This window comes from Mastigoproctus giganteus, chromosome 1 (assembly GCF_048544385.1).
Source record: "Mastigoproctus giganteus isolate SK-2022 chromosome 1, ASM4854438v1, whole genome shotgun sequence".
Classification (NCBI taxonomy): Eukaryota; Metazoa; Arthropoda; class Arachnida; order Uropygi; family Thelyphonidae; genus Mastigoproctus; species Mastigoproctus giganteus.
This window is the reverse complement of record NC_143575.1, coordinates 264,318,446-264,337,670: the sequence shown is the minus strand read 5'-3', so window position 1 is coordinate 264,337,670 and position 19,225 is coordinate 264,318,446. Positions and strand designations below refer to the sequence as shown.

The window sequence follows — 19,225 nt, the reverse complement described above, 5'->3', positions numbered from 1 at the left end:
AAAGTTGTGGCCAATAGCTTTGGCAAGAAACCAAAATACTTGACTACCATTTGGATAAGGAGGAAGTTTTTTACCATTAGCCTGTTCAAAATCTAATTTGGACTGATTAAGCACTACCTTACATTCGTTGCGAGCTTTTCTTTAGGCAGAAAATGTATCTGAAGATTGGGATGCAAGTCAGTTGAGATATGCAAGATTCAAATTTTTTATCTTGAACAACCTTAGCACATTTATGGGAAAACCAAGGTTTAGGTAAAGGGCGCGATTTTAAGTTGGAGTATTTAATAAATTCATCCCTGTAGAAATAATTTCACTGACACGATCTGAGCAAATGCTGATATCAGAAGATTGAAAACAGTAATTCAACAAGCAAAACAAGAAAGAAATCTCCCAGATGATTCCATTTTGTATTCTTGTCACTCCAAACAACACAGGATTGAGAATGGCCTGGAGAGAAAGGTGCCATTGTAGAAGCGAACCTCACTAAATTTGCGACCTGAGGTGTCTAGAGAATCGTTCACCTAGATCTTGTACTTGGAATGGTTGTTGTGAGGTAAAGCTCAATGTTAACTGTGTGTTGAGGATTGTCTAGGAGGTAAGTAAACAGTCCGTGCGAGTTCATTAGTAATTGCAAAAGCCTCAGGATTTCGACCAGTTGGGTTCGTATGACTAAACACGGAAGCCAGCTGGAGTTGTGAACATCAAAATCTTCTCATTGTAAGAAGATGATTTTAATCTTCCTAAAACGAACATTAAAACGGAAGCTAGGACTGGAGAAAAATCAAGTTTCAAAGAGTTTCAAATGATTAATGAATTTGGTAAAATGATGAAGGTAACAGGTGAATTTGACAAAATGGGGTAGAGAGATTTTAAGCCGGAGAAGATCAGAAGAAGGAGATTCCAAATTACTAAGTCTCTGACAGCCAGATAGAAAGTCCAGCATGTCATACCTGATAGACTATCTGTGATAGCCCCAAACACCGTTTGAAATTTAATTTCTTTTATTCGTTTAACTTCTCATGTGTGAATGTAGATGCAAAATAATCGTTTAGTTTGTTAGCCACCTGAGCAGGATCCTCAACTGTTGAACCATCAATATCCAGTGGGCCAATCTGATTAATCACTTTTCTTCTAGAGTTTACATCGGTAAAGAACTCTTTTCTGTTTTTCTTTGCATCCATTGCCAAGGATTTCTCATAATCTGCTTTTGCGTGCCTAACCTCCTTCGTGTTACAGACCAGCTTATATCTATCATAGGCTTCTGTGTCACGTGTTAATTTATATGTATCCCATGCATTTTTCTTCTCTGCCACATGTCTCATTAGATCATCGGACATCCATTTAGGACTAAACCTTGAACAATAGTTCTTTGAATGCTTCCCTTGAAGAAAGTTCTTTGAATGTTTCCCATTTTGAATATGCTGTTGGTAACATCATCAGTTGGTCGCACTGTATAGAATTTAAATACACTCTCAGTCCATCGTAGCCGCCTTTACGAAAGCAATAACCCTTCCCTTTACCCCTGATGGTAGGTACCTCTTTGAGTAAATCCCAATTCAGCACACTGTGATCCCTGCCACCTAGTGGTTCCTTTATCTGCAGATTCTTAATGCATGAAGAATCACTACTGATAATCAGATCAAGAGTATTACTCCCTCTAGTTGCCTCCCGAACATGCTGATGTAGAAAACAATCATCCAATAGATCCACAAAAGCCTTGCTAGTGTGTGAGTGACCAACCCACAAATTCCAGTCAATATCTGGGAAATTAAAATCCCCCATTATAAGACTCTTTGATTTACTGGCCCACTCTATTTCCCTGCACAGTTTTTTATTATACTCATCAGAGTCATTAGGCCTATAGCACACTCCTACTCTCAATTTTGATCTTCCAATGCTTATGTCACACCAAACTGATTCGACACTGCACTGTCCAGCGATGTCGACTGGCTTCACTTCCTTGGATTTTATGAGTTTCTTAACTAATAGCATAACCCCTTCTCCCTTCCTATCCTTTTTATACATTGTACTCCCCAAATTCCAGTTCTGCATTCCTTATTTCTGTGTGACACCACATCTCTGATGTCCCAACAATATCTGCCTTTGATGTTTTGAGCAATACCTCAAATTCATCAAATTTGTTTACCAAACTCCTAGAATTGGTGTACACTCAAGTATACATGCACCTGTTCATTTTCTTAGCTACCCTAACACAACCCATGTGTTTACTTGTACCCCAATGACTCCCAGCAGTCTCTGAAATATCCTGCATCTTATTTTCCAAGCTGCTGCTCATTCCAATAGAAGCAGTGCAAGAATCACTTTCACCTCTGCCAGTGGCTACTGTTAATCTATTAGTCCTTGTATCCCCCCAATCTAGCAATTTTCCGACCCACCTAACACTGCCTCGATAGCATCAGCAAACATTCTTGCACCCTTTCTATTTAAGTGTATCCCATCCTTGTAGAAGCAGTCTCTCCTGTTAACAAGTACAGAGCACGCTGAAAAATATTCCCCACCTTGAGCCTTGTACGATCTTTCCAGGGCCGAACTCATCCACAAGGCTCTCATCCTATACTCCCTCCTATCGTGTCTGTGCAGAATTGCAGACACTTTCAAATTCAACCCTAATTCACCGAATTTTTTCAACAGTGACCTGTACTTGTTAAGTAATTCTGCCGGTCTCCTACTCTTGATATGCAAAGGATCAAGGAAATGTGTGCTGCTGAAAATAAATTGAACAAAGCATCTTTGAAGATAATAAAAACAAAAGTTTTTTTTGTTTTAATTCTGGTGTTTTTTTAAATGTTCATAATTTAATTAAAAAACATCTTTTGGTTCGTTTTGTTTATTTTCTCTTGAAATGAGAGAAAAAAAAAATTGTACAGTATATATTTTAGGTTTTAATGTATTTTTTTAGTTTCAGAAACTGCCACTGGGGAACTCAGTGTTGTGTGAGCCAGAATGCAAATCTAATCTGCATTCTGTTCATCTTCCGTATAAATTTATATAATGATATTAACTGTAAAATTCGTGTAATAATATTAATGGTACTGAAGTTACGTTGCTCAACTAATTTTAATGTTTATCCTACTGTACATATTCCACGGAAATGTTCTAGTCAATGAAAAGGAAACTAATTGGTATATATAAGGTAACTCCATTACATAAAAATTGCAGAAGAATTTTTCCACCAATATGTCTTCCAGAAATACCTTATTTATTTCAAATATATATTCGTATTGCTTGTGCACAGTAATATAATTGGTGAAAGATAAAGAACACATCTACAAATCACTGTTCACTCCGAAGGAAACCAGGACTCAAGCTTCGACTGCAGATCGCATCCACCGTCATGGTTTTCAGAAAGGTAATTCTCAATCTCTGATGATAAAGGTGAAGATTCATTGATAGATTTCATCATGGCTGGTAGGTAGTAGTTCCAGAATTTACATTGGGGTTTGCGTGGTCCTGAACCCACAGTATCTTCATTGACATTAAGGTACAAATATTCTTCGCCTTCTGTTGTGTACAGTGGCCATGGTATTTCCGCATTCCCTCCCTCAGCAGGCTCATTTGGATTCCTAAAAACACATTTAATTATTATTAAACCGAAAAATATTCACTGAATAACATCTCTCTCTCTCTCTCTCTCAGCATATGACGGTGAGTCAAAGGCAACTAAGAATTCAATCGTTTTATTTTAAATTACGTGCCAGCACTGGTGTAATATTACAGATTGATTGTAACCATGTATTGAACAATAGGATAAATTTGCAGTCCTATAGGATTGATTAATTCAGCCACATTGTGGAAAAGGCCCATTAAAATTCCTCACATCATCGATGGGACACGGACTCAATTTTTTCCAACCCAGTGTGGGGTGCACAGCGATTCCACCAACTGTGCTACCCACGAGGGCGTAATAGGATTCACAATGAAAGATTTGTCGACTGAGCTCCAAAGAAACTAAAAATATGCGGCATCAGTATAATATGACTGCAATTGCGCACCATCTTCAATCGATTTGCTATTTTCGGGAAGAAAATCCCAAGTTACCAGGAGAAAAAACATGCAACCCACTCCCAAGATCAGCTAACTCATCCACTTTGTGTAAAAAAAAAAGTCAGTAAATATTTCTCATGTTATTGATGGAATTCGAACTCAAACCTTTTCCACTTGGTGTAGGCGAAAGGTGATTGTAATCATAGTGCTACTAGCGAAAACCCAGTGATTGGTACATCTAAGATAGCGCACATGGTAATTCAGTTCTTTACAAAGGTTAGTTGGGTTGCTTGTATGGTTTTAGGCGCATCGGCAGCTTAGACCATATTTCGCCATATGTAATAGATCTCTTTGATTTTGCTGTTTGATAGAAGAAAAACCGTGTTTCTTTGCAACGTGATAAAGCCATAATTCTTTTGTCATTAACGGGATTCGAACTCACAGCTTTTCCACTTGGTGTTGGGTGGACGGTGATTATATATCAATTGCGCTATCCAGGAAGGCCAACTGCATGTGGAGAAGGTATGTGTCGCCCACGGGTTTACAATTAGACACCATGTTGCCTGAGTGCTTTGGCAAGTAGCACAGTTGATAGGATCATCCTCCTACCGGTACCTACACCGAGTGGAAAAGACCCGAGTTCGAGTTTCGTTGATGACGAGATGCGTTTTTATGGGCCTTTTACACAATGTGGCTGAGTTAGTCAGGCAATGCAGCATGGTTTTGTCTCCCGGAGTTCGGGTTTTTCTTCCAGCAATCGGAAAATCGATCTCAGAACACGCAATTTACAGGCAACAGTCTCCAAGTAAAGCTGATATACATAGTTAGTACAGAAGAAACTGTAGTCTTGGCAACAACATGATAGGGGCGGATCGGGTGTGAAGCTGCTGATGTGATCAAGCAGCTGAATATCAATCATAGGTCTGGTTACCACATTATACAAATATTGCAGTACATAAAATGTGCGCCAAGTTGAGTTCCAAGTGTCTGAAAGGAATCATTTGCGAATGGGATTACGCCATGACAAACTAACTCAATATGAGGAAGTATACAACGACTTTTTGGATGGCAGATTGACTGTGGATGACACATTTTGCAGGCCCTTCGAGCCGGCGACATAGCACGCAGAGAGGAAATGTCAGTCATCAATCATCACTGCCAAAGAATTTAAGACATTCTGAAACACTGGGCAGATCATGCTGGGAAGCCTTGCGGCAGCCTTAAATCGGTTCACAGGAAGACGTTTGGTGTAGAGGGAAAGTACAAGAATAATATTCTGCATTCGTCCTGGAATGAAAATCCGTCAACTAAGAGTTGTGTGGTTGTATGCTGACAAAAGGATACAGAAAAGACAAGAGGGCCTTACATTATGCAAACGTGTCGAATAATTACTCCCTTTTCCCTTTGACTCACCTTCATATTTTACTTTTTTTAGAACATTATCAATTCTATTGTAGTCATCAGTATATGAAAACTCACAAATATTTCGGGACCTTATTTACTTACCCTGTTTTGGCGAAGTTCGACCAATATTTCATCATACGACGGGAGAGATTAATTTCATCTTCTTGATATTTGGATTCATTTAAAGGAACTCCAAACACATAGGGGATCTCGTCTTTCTCTGTTACTGCTTCCCATTCTGTGTAATCGTGTAAATTAGATAAATGAGAAAACACGTATTTGTAAACATCGTTTCCTAATGATGTGTATTCTTGAGCAAATCGGTTGTTTTTGCATACTGTGTATGCGTCTCCCATGATGTCTCGGGCCAAAAACGCATTCCTAGTACCGTTATCGCGATCCATGCAACCAGTGTAAAACATGATGATTGCCCTTTTCGATAGAGGATTTTTGTATGGATCCAATTTTCCAACAGTGTCCTCAAAGTCGGCCTGGTTGACCTCAAGGTTATCTTCAGAACTGAACACATCAGAAAAAAAAAGCAAAAGAAAGTATGCTCCTGGATCCAAATTTGTACCTAAAAGTATGTTCGTTTCTTTGTAATTATGACTTCCGCTGCTATCAGGATTCTCTACGATTATGCTACCATCAATTACTGGAGCATATCCTGGACCAATATCTGAATCAAATAATTCTGCTTTATTTACAAGTTCTAATGGATCTGTTTGACGTAAACATTCTATTCTAGCGTTCATATCAGAAGAATCACACCCGACAGCCTGAGCAAGCTGTATTCCTTTTTGTATTGCTATCTCATTGCTTAAAAGTGGCCATGAATCTGTAAATCTCCAGCTTTGCATAATTCCTTGGTGGAACTGATCTCGACTCAGTGGAGAAAGCAAATGGAAATTAACACTTGCTGCCCCTGCACCTTCACCAAACAGAGTAATTTTCTCTGGATTTCCTCCAAAGTACTGAATATTTTCCCGAACCCACTTCAGTGCCATCAATTGATCATAAAGTCCCATATTTCCAGCAGCTTCTGGGTGGCCTAAATACAAAAACCCTAAAGAGGACAAACGGAAATTAATGCCAACTACTATTACCCCTGTTTCTGATGCCAAAATCTGACCATCATATTTATTCCATACTATGTATCCTCCTCCATGTAACCAAACCATCACAGCGGTGTTATTTGGCCAGGGCGTAGGCACCCAAATGCTGAGTTTTAAGCAGTCCTCGCTAACTGGAAAAGTTTCATTGGTTTGATTACAGAGGATCTGAATACAAGTCATTGGCTCTTTGGTAGCATCAATGACATTCGTCCAAGGTGTGACTGGCAGAGGATTACGGAAACGATTTTCACCGATTGGTGGCTGGGCATAAGGTATCCCTAGGAATGCCACCACAGATTTTCCGGTAGGTGTAGTGAGGCTGAAACCCCTTACTGGACCACTATTTGTTTCTATAGTCAAGTCATCTGGCCCTGGAGTAGGATCTGTACGTGACAGTTGACACAATGCAAAGAGTTGGCAAATAATGGAGAACAGCTTCATCGGTGAGTCTCAAAAAATACCGAACCTGCAAGAAAATAAATTAAAATCAACGTTGTTAGTGGTTAGTGAATATATTAATGAACTTATTAATATTTTTGCAATTCAGATATAAGGCCCAAGGTATTGGCGTACGATGGCTCGCGGGAGAATTGAGGGGGGATGGTTGTCCTCGGAATCACAGCGTTGTGAAATGTACTGCTTGTTTGATGTTTGTAGATATCAGGAACGAGACATGATATAATCAAAGGGAGGGAGGAAATGTCTTTGTGTGTACTCAATGTAAAGAGTGTGGGGAAGTTATTCTGCAATTCAGGGTTGTTATGGGCCTTTATGAGTGCTTGAAGAACAGGGTGGATTCCCTCGAAGATTTAAGCTGTCCACATCAACTTAAATCAAGTTGATGTGGACAGCTGTGTTACCTGATGATCAAACGCAACCAGAGCTTGCGTTTGATCATCAGGTAACACAGCGTCAACCCCCTAATTAGATTGACCTGGTAAGAGTAGGAAATCTGTGGATGTACTCAACAAATACGGGTCAGTGTTGAAAAAAAGTCGCGAGTTAGGGTTAATTTGAAAGTGTCTGCATTGTTTTGCCCAGACCCGATAGGAGGGAGTATATTATGAAAGCTTTGTCAATCAATTCAGAGAAGAATAACGATAAACGACCGCACCACTCTTCATATTTTTGATAGGGGTACGGTAGCTGCGCAGAGGTACCGAGAATAGATCCTCGAACCCTACGTGCGACTTTTTAGGAGTGCAGTTGGCCGAGATTTTAGTTTCATGCACAACAAAGCCACTGCACATAGATCTCAAGTGGTGGAAGGATACGTTGAAATTGAAGATAAAGAAAGAATGCTATGGCCAGCACGATTACCACACTTAAATCAAATCGAACATCTGTGGGACGCTCTTGGGCGTGACATCGCATGCTGACAGCCAACTCCTCGGTCACTTGGTAAGCTGAGGTCTGTGCTGGTGGAAGAATGAGATTTGTTGCCACAGAACCTTATAGACACCCTTATATCGAGCATGGTTCAGCGAGTATCCAATAGAATTCCGGCCTATTTAGCTGCTGGAGGGGATCGTACTGCCTCTGATGTCATGCGACCGTATTTTCGAGCATCTTGAATCGACTTCTGTAAATATGACCTTTTTGAACAGAAACACTTTTTTTGAAAATCGGAAAGAAGAAGAAGAACTCTTTATTGTATACAGAAGGCACATTGCTGTACACAACACACTTCACGGCTACAAGCCAGGGGTTTACATAAAAGATCACCTGTCTGTACCCATTACCAGATGGACTAAGAAGCCTTAAGAGTATTTATTTCATACGAAGGAACTTGTGTGTGTTTAATGGTGCACAAGCTACTGTGGTTATAGTGTGCCAAAGGAACTTGGGGTCCTACCATATGTTAATTTATAATCGCATAACGGACGTTTAATTATCTGTTAACTCATTTTATAAATAATAATGCACGTTTTAATTAATGTGTAAACATTTACCTTAATATATACACTGAGTAATCACTGAATTATGACCACCCATATGAAAACGGAACACGACCCGTTGACCACGTGAAGCACGAGAGCGCGCAGTTAGTCGACTTACGTAACATAGATAAGGTGGCAGTGGTTCAGTAGGTAGTAAAATTCCCAGCGTGATGGGTAAAAGAAAGAATTCATCTGACTTTGATAAAGGACAGATTGTGGGAGCTCGACGAGCTGGTGCCTCGATTTCCCAAACGGCTGAACTGGTGTGGTGTTCCAGAGCCGCCGTAATTAAAGTGTACCAGGACTGGCGCCAAAATGGTCAAAGAACAACCGGACGGCAAACTGCAAAGGTCAGCGAAAGGTTGCTGTTAGAGGTGAGCGCCGTGTTCGACAACTCGGACAGGCGCAGCACTGTTGAAGAGTTGACTACCCAATACAACATGGGCTAACCAGAACAATATCTGCCATGACCATAGGTCACACTCTCGCACGTATGGAGCAGAAGACCCCTACGGCATCCTTTCCTAACCATCCTTTGTACCAGAATGGCCTGGTACAAAGAGCATGAGCGTTCCTTATTTTATTGCAATTCAGCCAGTCACTGCTAATCGAACCACCTTGTCTCCTCCCTTCCCATTTGGAATACAACGAACTAAAAGAGATTCCTGCAAGTGGTATGGGCGGAGTGAAATAGTTGAAGCTTCCTTCCCTATCATCTTAAATGGATTTGTCCATACACATTACTTCATACTGCCAAAATGCCACATGATACTATAGATCTCCCTGTTTTCTCCTTGGTTAATTGCTTATCGGGGAGCTGAAATACCCCTTAATTCGAAAAGTTTTTGGAGTACAAATCATGGACAGTTGAGTTGTAGATATACGTCAGTATTATCTCTAATTACGGTGATCTTCAATGGACTTTTCTCCCTTTTCACCTTTAAAAGAGATGTTTAGCATAAAAAACTAATATCCAAATAATAGTCCACAGCACCTTCTGCAAGGTAACAGGAGCAGCAGTCGATTATGAACTGAGGAAATACAAAGTGGTATGACCACATCGAGGCTGGAGTTATGCTTGGTTAAATCACACAATTGACTTGTTCATCTTTTTTTTTTTTTATTTAAAGGAACGCTTACGTGAAATTTAAAGCAAAGTAGTCGATTCTTGTAATTTTTCCTCCAGACAGAACGAAAAATTATCATGTGCTGTCATCAAACGCATGTCAGAGTCAAGCCTCCACCTGTTCTTAGAATTTAGGAGGTACGCTGTTACGCCGGTTTGTCTAATAAACTGGACACTCAGTGTATTTATACGTTTTTTTTTTTTTGTTTTTTATATTTGCAGTCTTCTCTTTAATTCTGAAATATTGATTATTGAAAATGTTAATTATTAGGAAGTGCTGCACCAAGGACTGTTTATTTTCCAGGCCGGCTCATAATCACAGACAGACAGTTGGTGACTTGAACTGATTGCTGAAGGAAATCTTTACCCTTCTGTCAGCAGAGCTATGAAAATAAAGGAACAGTGGTTTCAGACAGTTTTTTCAATTCTGTAGAGTGGGATCAACTGATGATGTTACCAACAGCAAATTCTAAGTGGGAAGTATTCAAGGAATTAATCGTGGATGCTACTAAAAGTTTCATACCTATTTAGCATTAGCATTAGCATTAGCATTAGCATTAGCAGAGGCATATGATGCAAGAAAGCAAGCTTATTCAGCATCAGCCAAAAAAAAAAAAAAAAAAAAAAAAAACCCACTCCCATTTCACCCCTCCGTTCGTTCGAAATACCTGTCCAGTTGAGCTTTAAATTTGTTTAGGCTATCAACTTCAACAACAAGTGATGGAAGTCGGTTCCACCAACCAACCACCCTCTGGCCAAAGGCAAATTTCCGCACATCTATCCGACATCCGGCCTTCCTCAATTCGAATTTATGCCCTCTGAGGTGATTATTCTGAGAAAGATGAAGAATCCCATTGGCATTGAGCATGCTCAAACCATTCAAAGCCTTATACACCTCTATCAGATCACCTCGCCGGTGCCTAGTCTCCAAACTCTGTAATTTGCAAAACTTAAGCCTTTCTTCGTAAGAGCAACCCTTTGTTCCATTTACTAATCTTGTTGCCCTTCTCTGTACCCGTTCCAGCAGCTCTACATCCTTCTTGAAATGAGGCCTCCAGACCTGTATACAGTACTCAAGATGTGGCCTTACCATTGCCTTATATAAGGGAATAATCACCTCCTTATCCCTGCTAGAAAAATTCCTGTATATCATTGACAAGACACCATGAGCTACTCTTGCAGCTCGTCTGCACTGCTCAGAGAACTTCATATCTGCCTGCACAATTACCCCCAGGTCCTTTTCATTCTCCACCACTGTCAGTGTAGTACCGCAGAGTTGATACGTTGCTCTGGGGTTACTGTTTCCCATATGCAGCACTTTACATTTGTCATTGTTAAACCTCATTTGCCACCTCTCAGCCCATCTGTTCAACCTTTCCAGATCCTGTTGCAGCAGCATAGCGTCAGTATTGTCCTTAACGACCCTGCCAACCTTTGTATCATCTGCAAACTTGGACATTAAACTTGATATCCCATCATCAATATCATTCATAAACACCGAAAACAACAACGGACCCAACATTGAACCCTGAGGAACTCCACTAATAACATTAGTCCATGTTGAGCAGTGTCCATTGATTACCACTCTCTGTCTTCTGCCACTCAACCATCCCCTTATCCATAGCAGCAATTTGCCTCCAATGCCACACTGCTCCAATTTGTGCAGCAGTCTTCCATGTGCAACAGTATCAAAAGCCTTTCTAAGATCCAAATATATAATATCAAAGTTATTCCCTGCATCCAGTTCTTTTGTGACTACATCATAGTATCCAATCAAATTGGTCAGGCAAGACCTGCCCTTAACAAAACCATGCTGCGTCTGAGCTATAACTGAATTCTTGTCTAGATGATCCTGCAATGCTTCTTTAACCAGTGCCTCCATTAATTTACCTGGAACAGAAGTTAAACTAACAGGTCTATAATTACTTGTGTCAGCCTTTGATCCTCCTTTGTGAATTGGGGTTACATTTGCACATCTCCAGTCTATGGGTACCTCCCCTGAGTCCAAAGAAGCTCTCATAATTATGGCTAGGGGTTTGCATACTTCCTTTGCTGCCTCCTTTAATATAACTGGATAGATCCCATCCACCCCAGGTGCCTTTTTTATGTTTATCCTCAACAATCTCTCCTCCACTTTCCTCTCAGTTATTACAAAATCATCCAGCTCACTGCCAATGTTTACTTTACCTACATCATTCTCCTTCCTGAATAACTCCTCATGCGTGAATGTAGATGCAAAATACTCGTTTAGATTGTTAGCCACCTGAGCAGGATCCTCAACTGTTGAACCATCAATATCCAGTGGACCAATCTGATTCATCCCTTTCCTTTTCGAGTTCAAGTATGTAAAGAACTCTTTTCTGTTTTTCTTTGCATCCTTTGCCAAGGATTTTTCATAGTCTGCCTTTGCCTGCCTAATCTCCTTTGTGACTTGGTTACAGACCAACTTATATCTATCATAGGCTTCCATGTCACCCATTAATTTGTATGTATCCCATGCATTTTTCTTCTCTGCCACATGTCTCATTAGTTCATCTGACAACCATTTAGGCCTAAACCTTGAACAATATTTCTTAGTTGGTATGTAAAGCCTGGTAGCCTCCAAGATTAGTTCCTTGAATGCTTCCCATTTTGAGTTTGCTGTTGGTAACATCATCAGTTGGTCCCACTGTATAGAATTTAAATATTGTCTCAGACCATCATAGTCGCCTTTACGAAAACAAAAACCCTTCCCTTTACCTCTGATGGTAGTTACCTCCTTGAGTAAATCCCACTTCAACACACTGTGATCACTGCCACCTAGTGGTTCATTTATCTGCAGGTTCTTAATGCATGAAGAATCACTACTGATAATCAGATCAAGAGTATTGCTCCCTCTTGTTGCCTCACGAACATGCTGATGTAGAAAACAATCATCCAATAAATCCACAAAAGCCTTGCTAGTGTGCGAGTGACCAACCCACAAATTCCAGTCAATATCTGGGAAATTAAAGTCCCCCATTATAAGACTCTCTGATTTACTGGCCCACTCTATTTCCCTGTACAATATCTTATTATACTCATCAGAGTCATTAGGCCTATAGCACACTCCTACTCTCAATTTTGATTTCCCTATGCTTATGTCACACCAAACTGACTCGACACTGCCCTGTCCATCGATGTCGACTGGCTTCACTTCCTTGGACTTTATGTGTTTCTTAATTAATAGCATAACCCCTCCTCCCCTCCTGTCGTGTCTATCCTTTCTATACACATTGTATTCCCCAAATTCCAGTTCCGCATTACTTATATCTGTGTGACACCACGTGTGTGATTTAGAAATATTGTTCAAGGTTTAGGCCTAAATGGTTGTCAAATGAACTAACGAGACTCGTAACAGAGAAGAAAAATGCATGGGATGCATACAAATTATCAAGCGATATAAGGTAGTTTGTAATCAGGTCACAAAGGAGGTTAGCCAGGCGAGGGCAGTTACGAGAAATCTTTGGCAAAAGATGCTAAGAAAAACAGCAAGGATTTCTTTACTTATATAAACTCTAAAAGGAAGGGAATCAATCTGATTGGTCCAATTGATATCGATGGTTCGACTGTTCATGATCGTGCTCAGATGGCAAACAAACTAAATGGCAGAAGATTATCAAATTGTAGCAGGATACTTAATGATTTTGTAATAACTGAGAGCAAAGTGGAGGAGAAATTGTATTGTTCAAGTTAAACGTAAGAGAGGCACTTGGGGTGGATGGGATCTATCCAGTTATATTAAAGGAGGCGGCAAAGCAACTAAGCAAACCCTTAGCCATAATTATCAGAGCATCCTTCGACTCAGGGAAGGTTCCCACGAACTCGACTTGTGCAAATGTGACTACAATTCACAAAGAGGGATCGAAGGGTGACACGGGTAATTACAGACCAGTTGGTTTCACTTCTGTTCCGCGTAAAATAATGGAGTCACTGGTTAAAGATGCATTGCAGAATCATCTAGACAAGACTGCAGCAATAATTCAGACACAGCATGGGTTTGTTAAGGGAAAGTCTTGTCTGACAAATTTGAGTGGTTATTATGATGTGTTTATAAAGGAACTGGATGCAAAAAATAATTTTGATATCATATATTTGGATTTCAGGAAAGCTTTTGACACTGTTGCGCATGGAAGACTATTGTATAAATTGGAGCACAATGGTATTAAGGGTAAGTTGCTAAATTGGAAAAAAGGATGGTTGAGTGGGAAGTAGTAATCAATGGGTGCTGCTCTTCGTGGACTAATGTTATTAGCAGAGTCCCACAGGTCCGGTGTTGGGTCCACTGTTGTTTTGTATATTTATCAATGATATTGATGAAAGTATATCAGGCTTAGTGTCGAAGTTTGCAGATGATACAAAGGTTGGCAGGGTTGTTAATGACAGTAATGGCAGTGTGTTACTGCAACAGGATCTAGATAATTTGGGCAGATGGGCTAAGAAGTGACAACTGAAGTTTAACCTTGACAAATGCAAAGTACTGCATATGGGTAGAAGTAAGCCGAGAGAAACGTACCAACTGTGTGATATTACAATTAAGGTGGTAGAAAATGAAAAAGACCTGGGAGTAATTGTTCATTCAGATATGAAGTTTTCTGAGCCATGCAGTCAGGCTGCCACGGCAGGACATGGGGTTTGTCAATGATATATAGGAATTTTGTTAGCACGTAAAAGGAGGTAATTGTCCCTCTATATAAGGCAATGTTCAGGCCACGCCTTGAGTACTGCGTACAGGTCTGGAGGTCTCATTTTAGGAAGGATGTCGATTTGCTTGAGCGTGTACAGAGAAGGGCAACAAGATTGGTGAGAGGAATGAATGGATCCTCTTACCAAGAGAGGCATATTTTCTTCAAATTGCAAAGGCTGGAGACTAGGCACCTGCGCGGTGATCTGATTGAGGTGTATAAGGCCTTGAATGGGTTCAGCACACTGAATTCTGGTAGGGGCCTTCCACTTGTTCAGATTACTAACCTAAGGGGGCATAAATTCAAATTAAGATAAGACAGATGTAGAATAGCTGTGAGAAAATTTGCCTTTGGCCAGCGGGTGGTTAATTGCTGGAACAAACTTCCATCTGTCGTTGTGGAAGTTGATAGGTTGAATAAATTTAAGGAGAAACTGGACAGGTATTTGCAGGGAATGGTGTGATTTTTTTTTTTTTTTTTTTTTTTGGGTGATGGGGCATAAGCTCATACACTTGCTTTCTTGCATCACATGCCACTACTACTGCTACTGCTACTACCACTGCTACTACTACATGTATTTCGCATCTTACCGGAAGTTGCGCAGACTACAAAATTGCGAAGAGTCATCGGTATCTACAATTTGAAGGGCATATTTTGGCTGGCGAGAATCAAAGTGATGAAGGTCCACTTTATAATCTAGAGCTTGTATTGAAAATATTCATTCTTTGTAAGTGGTTAAGCGAAATTGTCTGAGAAGAATTGGTTAAACCAGTTCTCATCTTGGAGCAGCCTGAAATAAAAATTCCTTAGAGTGGGGGTAGAGTTTTAGGCACATCAGCAACTTGGGCTATATTGCGCCGTACGTTCTGTGGTCGATTTGCTGGATGAAAAACCCTTATTCAAGCACGAGGTGAAAAAGATCCATGAAATTTCTCAAGGAATTGACTATGAAGGTCGTTTCCACGAGGTATGGGGAGAATAGCGATTCTATCAACTGTGCTACTCACGAGGACTACTTAGCTGTGATGTCAATGGGAAATTCTGAAAGAAAGTGGAGAACTCAGGAGAAATAAATTAGTACTGGTTCCATCATATTCATTTTCTTTAACGTCCTCTCTCACTATTCAGTAAATTATAAGATCAATAGTTCGCATTTGGTAGCATTAAACTTTTGTTGCCATTTTTCAGTTCGTACTTGCAATCGGTGGACATCGTTTTAAATCACCAACCACTGTCTGAAACTTTACGTTTTAACTTCGATAGTCTCGCCAGTACTCCCCCAATCAATATCATTTAGGACAATAAACAAGCGACGTCCGAGCTCTGATCCCTGAGGGACCCACTTGTTTCTTTAGTTCATTCTTTAAGAATACTTATGATCACCCTCTAAAGTTGAAAAAAAGCATCGTCCGAACATGGTAGACATGCCATCCACCTGTCTCGATTGAATGAACCACTAATATTTCTTAACTTGGAAGCAGAGTACTGAGTTCAGTCTATCTCATCTACTTCTGCTGCCCGATCATTCTGGATCACCAAGCCCCAAGATTTGTCACTTTTGAAGGGTAGGTACCAATTCGCTGTCTCAAAGACTGTAGTCGCATAGTAAGCCTAGTTTTGACTGTGCTTATAAATCTTTGTTGCAATAATAATACAAATCAATACATTGCAGTATTGCCCTTCACGGCCATTAGGTCAGGGGTTAACAGTGATAATACAATATGTAAGAGAGAGAGAGACATGGATGAATAATAATAATAAAAGAAAACATTGATGAATTAAACATGAGAAAATGCATATGTGGACGCATAAAAGCAAATACAGCTCACAACAGAAAGAACAATGTAAAAAGAAGGTGGAAAACTGAAAAGTTAGTAATCAATCTTCATGTCAGATGGTATTGTTGGTTTGGAGCATGAAGACGAGCTTGGAGGAGGAGGCTCGGGGATAGGGAAGTAAAATTCGGAGATGCGGTGTCTGTACTCCCTGTCAAAAGTAAACTTATTAAGGTCAGCATCCAAAGACTGGGCACATGAGAGTAGTTGAAAAGGTAGAAACGTATCGGATAGATGGAGACGACTGAGATGTGGGCACAGAGTTGGAGTCGCTCTGAAGGGCTATCCAAGAGCAGAACTCCTAGAATTATGGTGCCGAAAACTGTCCAACGATCATTTTCACAGTCGTAATAAAGCGTTTCACCCAAATCAGCGTGGGGAGCCTGTGAATTTGTATCAAAACAGCCATTTCAGTTATCCTTAACTGACTGTGAAGGAAGTTTATGGCCCATTTTTGGAGCCAAAACTGAGCACAAGAAAGTGACCTAATTTTGCTAGAGGCAGCAGATGCCCATACCTCAGCAGCATATAAAAGTGGAGAGTTTCTGGTAGTTGTGACTTTAATTAATATAATGCAGTTGCTGTTTGTCAATCCATCTGAGTCGAGCTGCCAGGTTGAGCAGCTTGTCCATGAGGTTACTGAAGCAGAGATCAGGATCAAAAACAACCTCGAGATCAGTATGTTTATTGACGATTGGGATAGGAGAATTACGCAATGTTGGCTGAATATAAGAAGGAGTTTTCTTAAGGAGAATATAATAAATTCCGACTTTTCTGTGTTTCTTTTTATTCCAAACTGAATTAGGTAATTTGCAAATTCCAGGACTACCTTATTAATTGATACAGTTATCACAAGATGATCATCGTGTGGAAAAATCAATATTAGGAGCTTCGTGTCATCTGCGTAACATAAAGTTCGCTAGTAAGCAAATTCACTGCAATTTCAAGATTACAATTTTCTAAGACTGACCACGGGATGGCAGAAGTATCCTCAACCCATTTAGCAACACTCAAAAATCTAGGACTAACTATTACTCTAGTATTAGTTGAATTCAAAACATTGAAGTTTGGAGCAGGTGTGTGTAAAAGAGCAACAATTGGCACATGGTCCGGATTGAAATAAGTCTCTGGCAGGTAATCAGGTGTGCAAGAAAATTAAGGGACACTCAAGACAGTGGAGAGCAGTAGACACAAGCTACCAGGACAGTTCATGGAGTTTTGCCAATGATATATACGAATTTTGATAGCAGGGAAAAGGAGGTGATTATTCCAGTGTACAAGGCAATAGTCTCACCACATCGTACAGTTGCTGAAACGCATAGAATGAAGGGCAACGAGATTGGTAAAGGGTGGTTTTGTTATTGCTGTAGGTTTTTTTTTTTTTTTGTTTATTTAGGCGCATCAGCAACTTAGGCTATATTGCAGCATCAAAGAGGATTTCCATATAATGTCGGTTTAATTGCATGTGTCTGTGGTCGATTTTCCACTTGCTAATTGAAAAGCTTCGTTGGGAAAAATATCCATAAAAATTGCTCACTTCATGGACAGGATTCGAACCCAAGTCTTTTCCACACACTGAGTAAAACAGCTATTCTACCAACTAAGCTACCCACGAGGGCTGAATATAAAGATCTTAATTATTAGTTTTGTAATTTAGTATTCGGCCTAGATGGCGTCACTGTTAAAAGTGCGTCTTATGGACGTCACAAATGCACTCAGATTATTTAGAATCTGTTCCAAGGCTGAACAAGGCCATGAGGCTTCATTGTACGATAGCTCTTGTAAATTTCCATTGCTGTAAATGGTCGGTCTGTTGCTGAAGTTGTACAATACCGAGATATTCCGATTTTACAGATCTTCAGTACAATGCCGGACCCAGATGTTTTCGCGCACGGGGCAGAAAGAATTTTTCGCCGTCCCCTTTACTAAGGATATATATATTTGTTATAGTCTAAGTAAAATAAGTACGTACTATTTAATAGGTCAATAAGTTAGTTATTGTAGTTAAGGCCAAAAATGTAAAAAACCGAATCTACTCGTGTATATGAATACAAAAATATGTATATCAACATGCAAACCACAATAGACCTGTAGATCAAAACCACTTAAGGAACTACATACTCGCATATGGTGGCTCCCATAGCCAAACACCTGGAAAGATTTCTAATTAGCAATAAAGATAAAAAATTGTTAATTATAGGTACATAGATACATTGAAAGGGACTTTTTCAAGGGCTAACCCTCTCAATATATCCCAACAATAATTGACAGAGCTACCTGTTTCTGTTGTCATCTGCCTGTTTAAAAAGGTCCAATATATTAATGAAATAGTATAAGTTATAATTTAGTAGTTAACAGGCAAGATGACATTTACCTCCACAGATAACTTAAACACATATATACATAGAAATATTATAAGGATGATCGTGAAATATCGAATAATATATGGCATAATATAGAAAAATGGGAATGGCTAATTCCTAACAAGCTATGAATGGTGATAAAATAGAACATTATAGTCAATAAATCTGCTAATAATAATAGAATTAGATTATGAGATAGAAATCTGCTTACCACAAAGAAAGACCGAATGTCAGAAAGACCGAATGGTAGAGCACATGCTACTATATACCCCATGATGGATGACGCCAGCGCCCTCGCAGTTGTGACGTTGTTAAGTTAACAAAATTAAACCAAATAACAGGTGCGCCCTCTGGAAATATGGTTATGAGTGTAGAACTACCAAATAATATGCATTATATTTAGAGGAGCACCGATGAAAATGAAAACAGATGAATGGTTCTCAGAAGAAAAATAGGAGTAAACAAGAAATTAATTCCTACCCAAGAAGCAAATATTGGTACCACTTTTTCAATGAGCGTAAGCTATTTATAACTTGCTCTTAAGGGAGTGCCTACTATATACGAACCCTGGAAAGGCCAATAAATGTCAATAATATCGATATTAATAGCTATCAAAATAACTTTATGTAGGTTTCTGGTTATAAAATGATCTGGGAATCCGTTATCCATCAAATTATATCTGAATTCGATGAGTGTATTTATTATATTATAGATATTGTTACATATATTAATCC

The 19,225-nt window shown here is 39.7% G+C and overlaps 1 protein-coding gene across 1 annotated transcript; it reads right to left on the bottom strand.

Annotated features, from left to right (window-relative positions):
- Positions 1-3,208: 3,208 nt before the first annotated feature.
- On the bottom strand, positions 3,209-18,735 carry LOC150091886 (acetylcholinesterase-like). Its single transcript, XM_090377321.1, has 3 exons — positions 18,703-18,735; positions 5,512-6,990; positions 3,209-3,584 (listed from the first exon to the last, which is right to left on the bottom strand). Exons 2-3 carry the CDS (start codon positions 6,963-6,965, stop codon positions 3,302-3,304), a joined length of 1,737 nt encoding a protein of 578 aa, XP_090233447.1. The 5' UTR covers positions 6,966-6,990; positions 18,703-18,735; the 3' UTR covers positions 3,209-3,301.
- Between the last annotated feature and the right edge of the window lie 490 nt (positions 18,736-19,225).